The sequence below is a fragment of the Pseudopipra pipra genome, chromosome W, assembly GCF_036250125.1.
Source record: "Pseudopipra pipra isolate bDixPip1 chromosome W, bDixPip1.hap1, whole genome shotgun sequence".
Classification (NCBI taxonomy): domain Eukaryota; kingdom Metazoa; phylum Chordata; class Aves; order Passeriformes; family Pipridae; genus Pseudopipra; species Pseudopipra pipra.
Window position 1 is genome coordinate 4,822,392 of NC_087580.1, and position 13,626 is coordinate 4,836,017.

Consider the following 13,626-nt stretch of genomic DNA (forward strand, 5'->3'; position numbering starts at 1 on the left):
AACTACAGAGAGGGGAACTGGGAGCCAGTGGGGCCATGCTCCAAGGAACCCCCAAACTCACTCAGAGCCCACCCAGGACCCCACCTAACCCTTTTTTTGGGGGGGACATTTATGGGCACTGGTGTTACTGGGAGCTCCCCCGGCTGCAGGTGAGGAGCTCTGGGGTGAGAGGGGGTGTTGGGAAGGGGGGGGTCAGTGAGTCAGAGGGGATAAAAGGGGTGGTGGGACCCCAAAGGGAGTGGGAGGGGAGTGGGACCCCCCAAAAGTGGAGGGGGAGCGAGACTGAGAATTGGGGGCTGATGGGAAAGGGGTGGGAGAGGTCAGAAAAGTGGGGGAAACGAGAAAGGTGGAACCCACCAAAGTGAGCATGAGGGGGTTGGGGATTGGGGGATGATGGGTAAGGGGTGGGAGAGGGGGAAAAAGTGGGGGTTGGGACCTCATAAGTGATCCTGGGCAGGCTGGGAATTGAGGGGAACCACGGAAAAACCCTTGTCAGAGAGAAAACTGAGTGACCCGAGTCCTGGATGCTTTTAGGAAAGAGGTCTGAACATTTTTTGAAGAATAGAGAGGGGTGACTTTTTTATTCTTGACCTTTCCAGTTCTCCATTTGGGGGCAGGATGTCCTCTGGGCCAATGTTTTGTTCCCTTTGCAGTGAGTGCAGCCTCAGAGGGCTGAGCCCTCTCTGGCTGGGCTTGGCCTCTCCTGCAGAGACTCAGGCCTGGCTGGGCTGCCCCAGGCAGACGCTGCAGGAAAAAGAGCTCAGGCCGCCTGGCTCTGGTGTCCCTGGGGCTCAGCCTGTGCCCCATTGCTGTGCAATGAGATGGGCAAGGCAAAGCAAGGACGGAGCCTCGGAGCCACCAGCACGCTGTCCCCAAAGGCTGGGCTGGCACAGAAGCCCAGAGTCCATGAGCTTGGCAGAGACTTGTGAGATCAACCGGGGTCCAGCCTACGCCCCATCCCCAGCACGTCAAGCAGACCACGGCACTCAGTGCCATGGCCAGTCTTTGCTTAAACACCTCCAGGGACGGTGACTCCACCACCTCCCTGGGCAGCCCATTTCAATACCTAATCCCTGTTTCTCTCCAAAAAGTCCTGCTCCTGTCCCTGACAAACAGCCCCTGACAGGCAGGTCCTCGTGTCCTCTTGTCCTGTCGCCTGTTGCCTCGGAGAAGGGGCTGACCCCCACCTGGCTCCTGTCAGGAAGTTGTGGACAGGGAGAAGGTCAGCCCCGAGCCTCCTCATCTCCAGGTTGGAGAAGCCCAGCTCCCTCAGCTGCTCCTCACAGGCCATGCACTGCAGACCCTTGCCCAGCTCCATTGCCCTGCTCTCCACCCACTCCAGCCCCTCAAGGTTCTCCCTGAATTGAGGGGCCCAGGGCTGGACACAGCACTCCAGCTGTGGCCTCACCAGTGCCCAGTCCAGCAGAAGCATCACTGCCCTGCTCCTGCTGCCACACTCTTTCTGATCCAGGCCAGCCTGCCCTTGGCCTTCTTGCCCACCCAAGCACCCGCTGGCTCAGGTTCAGCCTCTGTCCACCTGCACCCCCAGGGCCTCTCCCACAGGGACCCTTTGCAGCTCCTCTGCCCCCGACCTGGAGCTGCAGGGGGTTCTTGTGGCCAGAGGCCCCAAAGGCACCAAAGGCACTCTTGAACCTCATGCCCACCGGCTCGGCCCAGAGGTCCAGCCTGGCCAGGTCCCTCTGCACAGCCTTCCTACCCTCCAGCACATCCACACTGCAAGCCAGCTTGGGGTCCTCTGCCAATTTGCTCATGGAAGACTCAATGCCCTCCTGCACATCCCCACGAAAAATAGGCAACAGGACTGGGCCTGTTCCCCAACAAGTTCTAGTGCTTGGCAAAGGAGCCCACCCAGCAGTGGGGAGAAACTGCTGGCAGGAGATTGAATGGGGGCAACAGACAATGGATGATGGACAAGTTCTGGGCCATGGCCATTTGTTAGAAAAACAAAGTAAAAGCTTAAGGCCTGCCCTATTTCAGTGGTCAGAGACCTGGCAGAGAAATCTATTTTTGAGACCTGGACACCAAGAAGGCAGAATTTCTAAACCACAAAGACCCTTAGAGAAACCAGAGACGAAGACAAAACTAACACAGACAGTTACTGAGGCTTTCTCTATCCATGGAAAAGACAAGAAAAGGACAAAAACTGTGGACTAAGTATCATGCAAAGTGAGAAATCGAGAGCCAAGAGAAGAGAGAAGAAGAATTCCTGCAGAGAACTGGTAAGCCAATGGACAGGAATTCCTTTGTCTGCTAAAATGTAAAAAGAGTTAAAAGTTTTGAGAACTGATGTACATGTATTAGAGAGCAATTGCTGTGTCCCTTCAGCGCTGAATGAAGTAGGGTCACCTCTGGAACCCAACCAACTGCTCAGAGATTTTATTCCCCAGCTTTCACTGACAGTTTCTGGGGACCCAGATGAGACAAAGCAGCGCCGACAGGGCAGAGCAGAGGAATCATTGGCCCTGCAGCGTGTACCAAAGGAGTTTTGGGGAGATCTTCCAGTTCCCTGGTCTGGAGAGTTCACCACGCCTTCTTTTCTGGGAAAAAGAACAGGCCATGAATTTTGGGGACTTGATTTTAAGGCCTTTTGCCTGCACATAAGGCACAGCAATGGGAAGGACGCAGCGTGAGGCTGAGAGGTTTCTGTCATGGTTTGTGGGCTTGGGTGAGATTGGGCCAGAATTACAGGACACCTGTAAAATCTGGGCTTTGGGAAAGGTTGGGGAGGGTTGGGAAAGGTGTTCAAAGGGTGGTTTTGCCTGAGGTGTTAAACATGGGAGTGGGTCTGTCTTCCCAATTCCCAAGAGAAGAGATCCCAGAAAGCTCCCCTGCAGGTTGTGTTTTAAGGAACAGGAGAAGAGACCGAGGGTAAGGGGTTTCTTTCCTGGAGGGAAGGGCTGTCGTTCACTTGCAGGAGCCCTGTGCTGAAATTGCCAGTCTGACTGCCCAAACTGAACACAGCTGAAGATTCCTGCCAGACAAAAAGGGCCAGGACAGAAAGCTCTTGCTGCCCATGCAGTGCCCAGGGTGGCCCTCCAACTGCATCTGAAACCTGAAAGTTCCAGGCTTTCTTTCCTGGGGGAAAGGCCGTGACTTCACAAAGAGTCCCGTGGCAGACAGGTGGGGCTGCATTGTGGGGGTGTGGTGTGTTGGTTCTTTGGTTTCCAGGGGCTATTCCAGAATGGAGAGGACAGGCTGTGACATCACAAAGGGGCCCATGGCACAGGGGTTGGGCTGCACTAGGGGCTGTGAGACATTGGTGTTTTGGTTTCCAGCAGCCATTCTGGAATGGAGAGGACAGTCTGTGACATCACAAGAGGGCCCATGGCACAAAGGTGGGGCTTCACTTTGGGGTTGGAGGGCGTTGGTTCTTTGGTTGCCAGGGCCCATTCTGGAATGGAGAGGACAGGCTGTGGCACCACAAAGGAGCCCTTGGCACACGGATGGGGTTGAACTGTCACATGGTGGGGGCTTGGTTCTTTGGTTTCCAGAGGCCATTCCAGAATGGGGGCCAAAAGTGGTTTTGCAGAATAAAAGGTTGAAAACGGAAATTCCGCCTCAGAATTCCCACCCGTGGCTCCTGCTCGGAGTTGGCACCTGCTCCTGAAAAAGTTTTGGGGGGGTTCCCCTCGTTATTTTAGGCGTTTGGTGCCCCAGTTGAGCGTTGTTCTGTCACCACCGCTCGCGGTGCTGAAAGGTTATTTTGCAGAATAAAAGGTCAAAAATGGAGATCTCACCCAAAACTGAGGTTGTTTTGGTCAACCAGGTCCTGCCTGGAGTCTGCACCCACTCCCCAGAGGATTTTGGGGGGGTTCTCCCCATTGTTTGGGGTATATTAAATTAGTCATCAATTCACCCCAAATGGTGGGTTTGGGATATAAAAATCAGTTATTAACACAATGATTAGCACACAGTTATTAGTTCACAATTAATAATTGGTGGTTTGGGGGCATCACAAATCATGGACAATACACCCAAACTGGTTGTTTTTTTGTGTATAACAAAGCAACGATTTTAAAAAGCAGCTTTCAAGCTTCAGTTTTATAAACACCCGCTCTTTATTAATGCAAAACGTTGCAAAACCGGCCCCAAAATCCGCCTTTTTCTACTTAAAACGGACACCCCCGACCCCGCTCTCGCAGTCCTCAACCAGGTCCGCACCCCGCCTTTCCCGCGCTGCCCGCGGGGGGGCGCAGTTCCCACCCAGGTCCGCCCTGAGGGCGGGGAAAGGGAGGGGGTGGAGCGTGGGGAGGAGTGGCCAATGGGAGTGAGGGGGCGTGGTTTAATCGGCCAGTCAGCACACACCGAGGGTGAGAAGAGCGGGAGTGATGCAGAAGTAACAGGAGGGTAAGAACGGACACTAAAAGGCTCTTTTCTCACCCCAAAACTGCCCTCAAACCGTGGTCAACGCGGAAAAAGCTTGAAATAAGGCTGAAAAAAAGCGAGAAAAGAGGCTGATTTACCTCCCACCGAAATGGAGGGCCAAGAGAAGCACCGGTCTGAGCTATGCCTATTCTCCTGGTAAGTCCCTAACCAGCTCCTTATACCTGATTTTTTAGATTCACCCCGAATATTTCAGTTGCAGTGCTGGGGTGAACATCCCTCATCTGGCCAGAGATTTAGGTTGAAAGTCCTGGTTTGGGGTCTCTTAATTTCCCCTTCCAGAGTTCATAGTCGTCGGGGCGGCTGCAGATCCAGTTCTTTTCCGTGTGGCACAGGGATGAGCTGATCCATCCGTCATCGAGGTACCCACAGGGCCCCACACCCCTCACCTCAAACCTGCAATGCCAACGGGACCAGAGTGAGAAAGGGAAGAAAAGAAGAAAACTCCCCCCCCAAAAAAATTAAGAAGAGCTGGGATTTCCCCTCCGGCAGAGAAGGGCTTTGGCTGGGGGGGGTCTCTAATTCTCTGATCAGGGTTGGGGGGCAGCGACCTCGGCCCATCCCAACCCCCCATGGAAAGCCAGGAGCTGCCTGGACACGGGGCAGGAGAAGGTGCCCATCCCAGGATGGGGCATCCCAGACTCCAGGAAATCCCTGGGGCCCACCCGGGGCTCCAGCACGGACACAGGGACCCACCTGCCGTTCAAGGCCGTGCCATTGATCCATTCCCAGCTGTTATCCCTCATTCTCAGCCCGATCCAGTGGTTTGCTTCACCTTTATAGTGCAGAAGGAAGGCCTGGAAGGCAAAGAAACGTTGGCTTTGGCCAGTCTTGCCTTCCCCACCTCCTCTTTCCCTCCTGTGTCCACCCCCAGCCAGACCTGGGGCTTTTCCCAAGGGCTTGGCTCCCGGCTCCAGCACTGGCAGCACTTTGGGGCCAGCCTGGGGGGTTTGGGGCTGATTTATCCTCTTGGTTTCCCCGTGTTTCCCACCCCGGAGCTGCTGCAGAGGCTCAAGCCCAGTCCTCACCAGTTCATCCCAGTCCTCACCAGTTCATCCCAGTCCTCACCAGTTCAACCCTCGTGCTTATGGTGGCCAGGGAAGCTCCCAGGGCCTCACACCTTGCCCGGCCCGTGGTCCAGTTGCCCTCAGCCTCAGAAAAATAATAACATTTTCCTTGGAAACCAGGCCAGGTGTCTGGGCACACGTGGGAGAATTCCGGCTCAGGGAAAGGGGGTCTCACACTGAGAACTGAAACACAGAAAGCTGAGTCAGACACGTGGGCAGCCCTGAAAAGCAGCAAAATGGGGTTGATTCCTTGGTTTATTCCAGCAGCTGGAAGAGGGAAACTGGGGATTATTCTCTTGGGAAAGGCAATGGTGTGACTGAGTGAGGAGCAGGTGCCTGGAGCAAAGTGTAGGGAAAAAAGGGAGTCACCCACTTTGGGAGCCTCCCTTGATGCTGGGAATGTCCTGGGATCCTCCCACCTCCCAAAACGGAGGCACCTGGCCCAGATCCTCCCCATGGGGGTGTCTGGGTGGGACTCACCAGTCAGTGCCATGACCAGGCTCAAGGTGAGGATCCCCAGGAACACACTCTGAGCGAGAACACACATCTTGGGGGATGTTCTCCGGTCTGACTCGGTTCTGTAGGACCCTGGGGCAGGAAAGAGCAGGGTGAGGATGGCCTGGCTCCTCTCCCCTCTACTTTGCCCTCCTGTGCTGGACCCTCAGTCCATCCCCAGGCCCACCCAGGCCCATCCAGGGAGCCCTCTGGGGGCTCAGGAGTCCTTCAAAGCCACAAAGGTGTGTTTGAGGGCCTGGAGACGGATCTTCAGCCTCCAGAGGTGAATTCCCCAGCATGGAATTCAGTGCAGCTGTGCCTGGGCTGCTCCACACCCACCCAAAGGCTCCATCCCCATCCCACTGGTGCTCCCCCTGGAGCGAGATGCTCTTCCCACCCCCCGCCCTCCCTCGGAAGGTTTGGGGTTTTCCCAGCATTACCCCATTTGCACTGTTTCTCTGGATCACTGCAGGTGTTCAGTGTTTCTTCCTGGATTGAAGAATTTGGCTTTTGGATTCCCTTCCCCATCGTGGCACAGAAACCTCATGGCCCGGGGCTGACGTTCCCTGGGCTCTGTGGGGTGGATGCACTCGGCAGCCTGGGGTGGAAGGAGAGGAGAGGCTGAGGGGACCTGCAGGGAGCTGAGACCTCCTGGGCCACAGCCCAGCCAGCCACAACAGCCCCTGTGGGGTTGGCACTGGCTCTCAGCCAGTTGTCGTGGTGCCAAGGGCAGTCTGGCAGGACTTTGTTCTGAGCTGAACATGCCTCCGGCACAGGAGGCAGCACAAAGGGCCGAGGGGAGGGGAAAAGATAAGGGAGGGAAAGAGAGAGGAGGGACAAAGATTAAGGAGGAAAAAAACAACCCCAACAAATTAAGCAGAATGAAAGAGAAAGACAAGTTTAAAAACACTTTATTAAATAAATAAGCCATTGAGAGCTCACAGGTCAAAGGCAGCTGAAGTGTTTGCAAGGGACAGGAGCCTGTTCAGGGCTCAGGAGCTGCTGCCAAAAGGGAGGAAAAGGCACCAGGGCTTGGAGCAGAATTTGTGCTTTGGGGGCCCTTTTGCAAAAACACACAGGATGGAAAGTAGCCTGTGACAGTTCACAGCATCTCTTCTGCTCGGGTTTTCTGTTCGTGGCTCCACACAAGCTTCTTTTGCTCTGGTTTCTCCTCCCTGTGCCCACTGTTGCAGGAGCACGACCTGGTTCCCTGCACCCAAACCAACAGGGACAGCAGCTTTTGGTCCTCTTGGGTCTTGTGTTAAGTTATCAGCAGCAACAGGAACGTGTCCTGATAAACAGCAATATTTCATTGCAAAAGTCAGCTCTGAAAGCTGCAAAGGTTTGATTGTGGGTAAAGAGATGTGAAAAAAGCACAAAGTGGTTCCCTCAGAGGGGATTTGCAGGAGAAAACTCAAGGAGTGCTCAGATAACAGTGTTTCCAGAGCAGTGAGAGGGTTAAATTGGTAGGAGAAACAAACACAGGATGAGCCAGAAGGGGGGGGTGCTTCCTCATCTCGGGGGTTTCTAAAGTGCAACAGGATAAAGGGCAGACCTTGCCCAAGCTCTGAGCTGGAGCTGAGCACAGAAGTGGGGAAGAGATCCTTACAGATGAAGGGCTTGTTATTTCAGAAACTAAACTATGATGTGTCTGGACCTGCTCCATATGGCAGAAGCCCCAGTGCACAAATTCAACCCCCTCATTTCAAGCCAAAATTTCAGTCCTACTTTAATTTCTGCCTCCCAGTGTCGACTGAACAAATTCAACAAATTCCCTTAAAAAGACCCACGAAGGTTCACCTTGTAAGACCCCACCTGAGGCAGCCTGAGCTCCTGCTCAAGTTTAATCCCTCCCAAACCCAATTCTGAGCCAGAAATGAATGCCCTGGTGAAGGTTTTAGTATTTGCAAAACTGAAGTGTCAATTTGAAAATAAAAGGCACCCAGTGCATTTCCTGATTCACTCAGTCCCACTGTCATTTTTGCTCCTTTATGATGACTAATTTCTGCCTCCCAGTGTTGACTGTACAAATTCCACAAATTCCCCTAAAAAGACCCCCGAAGGTTCACGTTGTGAGACCCCCCCTGGTGCAGCCCAAGCTCCTGCCCAGGTTCAATCCCTCCCAAGCCCACCGTGGTTTCCAGCTGGTTCCCTCCAGCTCCCCCCAAAATCACTGTTCATTCCACTCAACTGAAACAAATTAAAGTCCTTTTTATATCATTATTTACCTCTTTGCACCACAATTTGCTCAATTCTCTTCCCAAGAAGCAACTCTGTCAGCAACAAGGGGCTGAAAAAAACCCGAACAAAATCACTGAAGAAGCAGCAAAAATGACAAACCAGCCCAACCCCACAGCAGACACTCAAACCAACCCCACGGCAGCAAAAGCTGTAAAACTGTGACCTTTGGCGTTTACTCCTCCCTGCCCTTCAACGTGCCACGTTTAATTAATCAGGTGGTCATTGCAGCCCCCCCAGAGACAAGACCATGATGTGGGGGCTCAGCCCTGTCCCAGCCGTGGCTCACTGTGGGCAGGGAGCACCCACCACCCCGAGTTTGGCAGCCCAGGGGCTGCTCTGGAGTACTCACCTCGCAGGGCAGCTGTCAACGGGTGGATGATTTCCCGGAACTGAGTCTGTTGAGCCACAGACAGGGGAAGAGAGTCAAATAACAGAGGCGTGGTTTTGACTTGTACAGCTCTTTGGCTGTTCTCCAGCAGATCTCAGTGTGATTCATTTTCCAAGGAACAAAGTCCATTTTTGCACCTTGCTTACTTACAAATATTTAAGAGTTCCCAACCAAGGGATCTGTGATGGGCTGGCCCTGGTTGGTGCCAGATGCTGCTCTGTCACCCCCCTCCTCACCCGGGCAGGGGACAGAATTATTCCAAACTTTCACCCCGTGAAAGCTGCACAGTCCAGAGCCAGAAGAAATGAGAAGCTGTTGGAGATGTATGACCACTGGTTGGAAATCTGAGAAACCCAGGGGGGAGGTTTTTGGCTGAAGGGGTCCCACGTGGCTGGGATGGGGGCGTGCACTTTAAATGATACCAGAAAAGATGGACCAAAATACACCCAACCCAAAATATTGTCCTAACTATATTTATGACTTTTTATACAGTCTTTCATTATCGGGGGAAATGTTTAATTGAGGAAAGGCTCTAAAGTCGTGCTGAGGGATCAGGGAGAGGTCACTCACCAGTAGTTCTTGTGGGCACAAGAAAGGAATGGATTAATGACTAACAGTTTTTTCTAAATCCATCCTGGTGTTCTTTTAAGAAGGAAATAAGAAAACACACGAACTTCAAACTGCAGGCAGGGAACTGGAATTTGGTTTTTTTCATAATTTTTTGTTGTTTTGCTGGTTTGGGTTGGGTTGGGTTTTTTTGAAAAAAAAAAAGAAAAAAAAAAAACACCTGCAGACAAGCTCCCTGTTGTGGCTTTGTCGCGACATGGGGGTGCCATTGCCTGGACGCTGCTGGCTCAGGGCAGCTGCAGAACGGGCTCAGCCTCCCGAGGGGAAGAAGCAGCACCTGAGAGGGTGCTCGGGATTGTGCCACCCCGAGTTTGGCAGCCCAGGAGCTGCTCTCAAGTACTCACCTCGCAGGGCAGCTCTCAGTGACTGTGAGATTTCGCGGTAGGGTCGGTTTAGTCACAAACCAGCAAACAAACTCCGCAACTGACGCAACAACTGAAAAGTTGTTTTTTGCTCTTCTCCAGCAGCTTCTCAGTGTGGTTTAATTGACATCAGGACACGTCGCTTCCCATTGGCTGATGGGGCTCTTCGACGCTTCCCATTGGCTGACAGGGGCCCTTCGACGCTTCCCATTGGCTGACGGGGTCTCTGACGCTTCCCATTGGCTGTTTTTCGATCCCCCCCCCCGCCGTGGCTCTGCCGTGTGGATGTGAAACGGGACGTGTGTGACTCACTGGCCCTTTCGCTGCCGCCGAGTTTTTTCTTTCGTCGCCCTTTTACTGTTTATTGCCTTCCCCACCTGTCTGTCCCTCGCGCCCCGTCCAGCGCCGGCAGCCCCGTCCCTTCCCCTGCTCCCTCCGCCGTGTTCCATCCCGGCTGTTGGAGCCTTGGAGCTCCCGGGGGTGACGGGGGGGCTGAGCCCCTTCCCAGTGCTCCCAGTCTGCCCAGTCACCCTCCAGCACCCCAGGGAGGGCTTCGGGGGGGGGGGGGAGGACAGCACAGAAGTGCTGCTGGGGGGTCCCACCTCACTTCTGTTTGGTTTGTTCTTCCCAAGCTGGGCAAAACCGACTTTTGGAGTTTTCTGCCAGAACTCTGTCCCCTCCTCCGCTCGGGCAAAGGGATTCGGGGCCATTTCCCCCTTTTTGGGGCAAATAAAACCGATGGGTCAAGCCCCAGCAGGACGCAGCAGCCCTGCAGCCTGCGGAGCCCATGCTGGCCTGTGCCTGGCAGAGAAAAAAAGGAGATCAGGGACTAATTAATCAGTGATTAATTAACCTAATAAAATTGCTCCTCATTAGGGGGCAAGAGAAGTGGGGCTTCTGGCTGAGCCAATGTTACCCTACAGACATGACTGGGAAAACCAGGCATGAGCTCCATGAAACTGTGTCTATTTTTGGACAGAACTGGTGCTTTATTGAGCAATTCTCTCATTTTGTGCTCCTTTTGATGGTATTTTATCGATTCTTATCTCTTAGAGATCTCGATCAACACCTTGATCTCTTATTTTCACCATTTTAGCGGGGGTGTGAGGAGTGGTTTTTCTCTCCCAGCACCTCGTGCTGTGTCTCCTTGTCCTCCTTGTCCCTTCCCGTGGGTTTCCTTCCTCTGGACACAGACCCCCGACCCCCCACCCCTCGGGGCCGTCAGGACGAGTCCCCCCAGCAGTTGTGGGGCTTTGGTTTGGGTACAGGAAGCTCCGAACCCGCTGCCAGTTCACACCAGCCCGGGGGGGCAGCGGCGCTTTGGTTTCCTGTCCCTTCCTCCTGTGACCACTGCGGGTCCCCGGCGCTGAGCGGCGGGACATGGAGGACCAGGACGGCTACATGGCCTTAGAGCAGTGGAGGAAACGAGGGGCTGCGGGGAGCCCCCCGTCCTCCCCGGGGGCAGGTACTGGGGGGGGTCGTGTCCGCTGGGCCCCCCCAGATCGGGGGGGGAAGAGGGACTCGGGGGGGTGGGGTGATGTCACCCCTGGGGTCCCCAAGAGCTGCTCAGGGTGGGGAAACTGAGGCAGGGATTGAGGGAGGAGGGGCTGGGGGGTTTTCTCGAGGCTGTGTTTGGCTGCTGTCCCACCCCCCGAGCTGGGACCCCCCAACAGAGGGAGCAGAGGGATTTTTTGGGGGCACCCACCTCCTCCTGCTCCTGGGCAGGGGGGGCTGCAGGCGTTTGGGGGGGGTCTCACCAGGGTGCTTTGCCCCAGGACCCCCTGCCCCGGGCTCTGGGTGGGTGAGGGGGTGACCGGTGCTCTTTTCCACACCCCAGCTGTAGGATCTGGCTTTCCAGAACCCCGGGGGGTCCCCCCCACAGCCCCCCCGCGCCGTCCCCGCTGCCTCCTCGGGGCCCTCACGGCTGCCCTGGCGCTGTCCCTGGTGCTGTGGGGTGAGTTTGGGGGCTGGGAAGGGGCACCCGGACCCCTCTGCCCCTTCCCACCCCCCCAGTGCCCCTGACCGGGCTGGGCATCCTCCTGTCCCAGTGTCCTGGTGGGTGGCAGAGAGGGTACAGCCCGAGGCGACCTGGAGGTGGGGGAACACCTCCCTGGGACCCCCCTGTGCCAGCCTGGACGGCACCTTCAGGGAGCTGAGGAGGATCCTGTGCCCCCTGCGAGGTAACCCCCCACCCCCGGGGGTCCCATCGATGCCCCCTCCCCAAACTTAAGCCAGGTTGGAGCCTCCCCCTGTCCTCCCACGGTACCTCAGCACGCCGGGGTCTGTCTGTCTGTCCGTCTGTCTGTCCGCAGAGGCCGAGGGGTGCAGGCTCTGCCCCGTGGGCTGGATGCTGGGCAGGACCAAGTGCTACTGGGTCTCGGAAAGGATGAACTCGTGGCACGGGAGCCGGGAGGACTGCGGGGACCGCGGGGCCGCGATGGCGATGCCGTGGGACAAGGACGAGCTGGTGAAGGGACCGAGGGGACAGAGGGGCTGGAGGCACCCCAGGGGAGGGCGAAGGGCTCCCCAGAAGCCTGGGATCACACCCCTCATTCCCAAATTCCCCGCGGTGCCCGTGGCAGATCGGGGGGGGACATGGGTCTGGCTCGGTCCCGGGGTGAGGATGGAGCCTATTTTGGGGTGACCATCCCCGGCCCGGCAGCGTCACCACTGCTCCTTTCCCCGGGCCAGGATTCCCTCAATGAGACCCTGAGGAAACCCACGCGCCACTTCTGGATCGGGCTCTCGGTGCCCGCGCCCGGCGTGGGCTGGACGTGGGTGAACGGCTCCCGCCCGGACTGGAGCCGGTGAGGAGCGCTGGGGGGTCGGGGTGGGCACCCCCCTGTCCCCCGAGGGCCCCCCGGGGGTGACACGGGCCCCCTCCCGCACCCGCAGCTTCCCGCAGGACCTCGGGGAGGGTCCCGGAGCCTGCGGGGCGCTCAAGGGGGACAGGATCGACCCCCGCGCCTGCGACACGGGGCTGCAGTGGATCTGCCAGACGGAGTCCGCCCGGATCTGAGCCTCCATCGCACCCAAAACCCACCGTTAATGCGCGAAAAAATCCCGATTCCCGCGGGTTCGGCACCCACCGGCGGCTCCCGGGGCACGGGCAGGACCGCGGCCGGGGAAAGTCGGGGGGCGGAGGAGAAATCGAACTACGAAAAGAATGAAAACTAAAAATAACTTGTAAAATTCACTTTGTGGGGGAGCTGGTTGGGAACAATCTCTCGATCCCCCCGGTGCCCGAGGGCGGAGCGGACCTGCCTGTCCGTCGGGGCAGCTCTTTTAGGGACGCGGGGCAGGGGACGCTCCCCGGGGCCGCTCGTCCCCCCTCACAGTGTCCCTCGGTGCCGCCGCGAGTGTCCGTCGGTGCCGCTGTTTCGGTCGCGGGTCTTTTATTGCCTTCTCTCTCTTTTTTTTCCGTTCACACCCCCCCTCTCCCCGCTCCGGGGCGGCCCTTTCGCCGCCGCCGCCCCTCGCCCGCCCCTTGTCGCAGCTCTTCAGTGACAGGGGGTGGGTCCCACGAGCCAAGGCAGGGTCTGTCTGTCTGTCCCTCCGGGCAGCTCCTCCAGCACCGCTGCGGCTCTGCTGTCGCGTTTAATTCTATTTTCTATATTTTATTCGCAGCTCCCACCCCGCTCGGCGCAGCCCTTCTGGCCACCCCCGACACCGCCCGTTCAGTGACACCGCCGGGGGACCCCTCGGTGCAGCCTTTTATTCTATTTTACTCTATTTCCTGTCTTTTCTTCTGTTCCCACGCTCGCTGCGGCTCTTTCAGACCCGGGCGGTGGGAACCCCTCGCAGCGATTTTAACGCTCCTGCGGAGCCAAGAAATGCCGGGAAACAGTTTCGACGCGCGCAGCTGCTTTTCCTGCCGGTCCCCGGCACATTTTACAAGCAGTGACACAAATGGGCTGTGCCAGCGCTCGGTGCCCCTGGGCTCCAAACTGCCGGGGCAGGAGCCGCTGGGCACAATCCTGAGATACCTTTCCCCACTCCCCTCATCACGACTGTTGAGCTTTTCTTCACGGAAACAATTCCC

At 56.5% G+C, this 13,626-nt stretch overlaps 3 protein-coding genes and 1 pseudogene across 6 annotated transcripts in view; 2 read left to right on the plus strand and 2 right to left on the minus strand.

Annotated features, from left to right (window-relative positions):
- LOC135404803 (uncharacterized) overlaps window positions 1–6,494 on the minus strand; it is a 79,139-nt pseudogene extending 72,645 nt beyond the window's left edge.
- LOC135404463 (C-type lectin domain family 2 member B-like) overlaps window positions 1–9,635 on the minus strand; it is a 110,472-nt gene extending 100,837 nt beyond the window's left edge. Inside the window, exons 1-3 of one of the 4 annotated variants that reach the window (XM_064639235.1) lie at window positions 8,557–8,635; window positions 8,195–8,256; window positions 6,528–6,564 (exon numbers count right to left, since the gene is read on the minus strand). The gene's annotated coding sequence lies outside the window, so the exon portion shown is untranslated. The other 3 variants (XM_064639236.1, XM_064639234.1, XM_064639233.1) reach the window with 3 other exon arrangements.
- LOC135404462 (C-type lectin domain family 2 member D-like) overlaps window positions 1–13,626 on the plus strand; it is a 110,023-nt gene that overhangs the window by 92,023 nt on the left and 4,374 nt on the right. The window lies entirely within an intron of this gene.
- Window positions 10,917–12,473, plus strand: LOC135404475 (killer cell lectin-like receptor subfamily B member 1C). Its single transcript, XM_064639253.1, has 3 exons — window positions 10,917–11,049; window positions 11,897–12,051; window positions 12,276–12,473. The coding sequence occupies exons 1-3, from the start codon at window positions 10,965–10,967 to the stop codon at window positions 12,393–12,395; spliced, it is 360 nt and encodes a 119-aa protein (XP_064495323.1). The 5' UTR covers window positions 10,917–10,964; the 3' UTR covers window positions 12,396–12,473.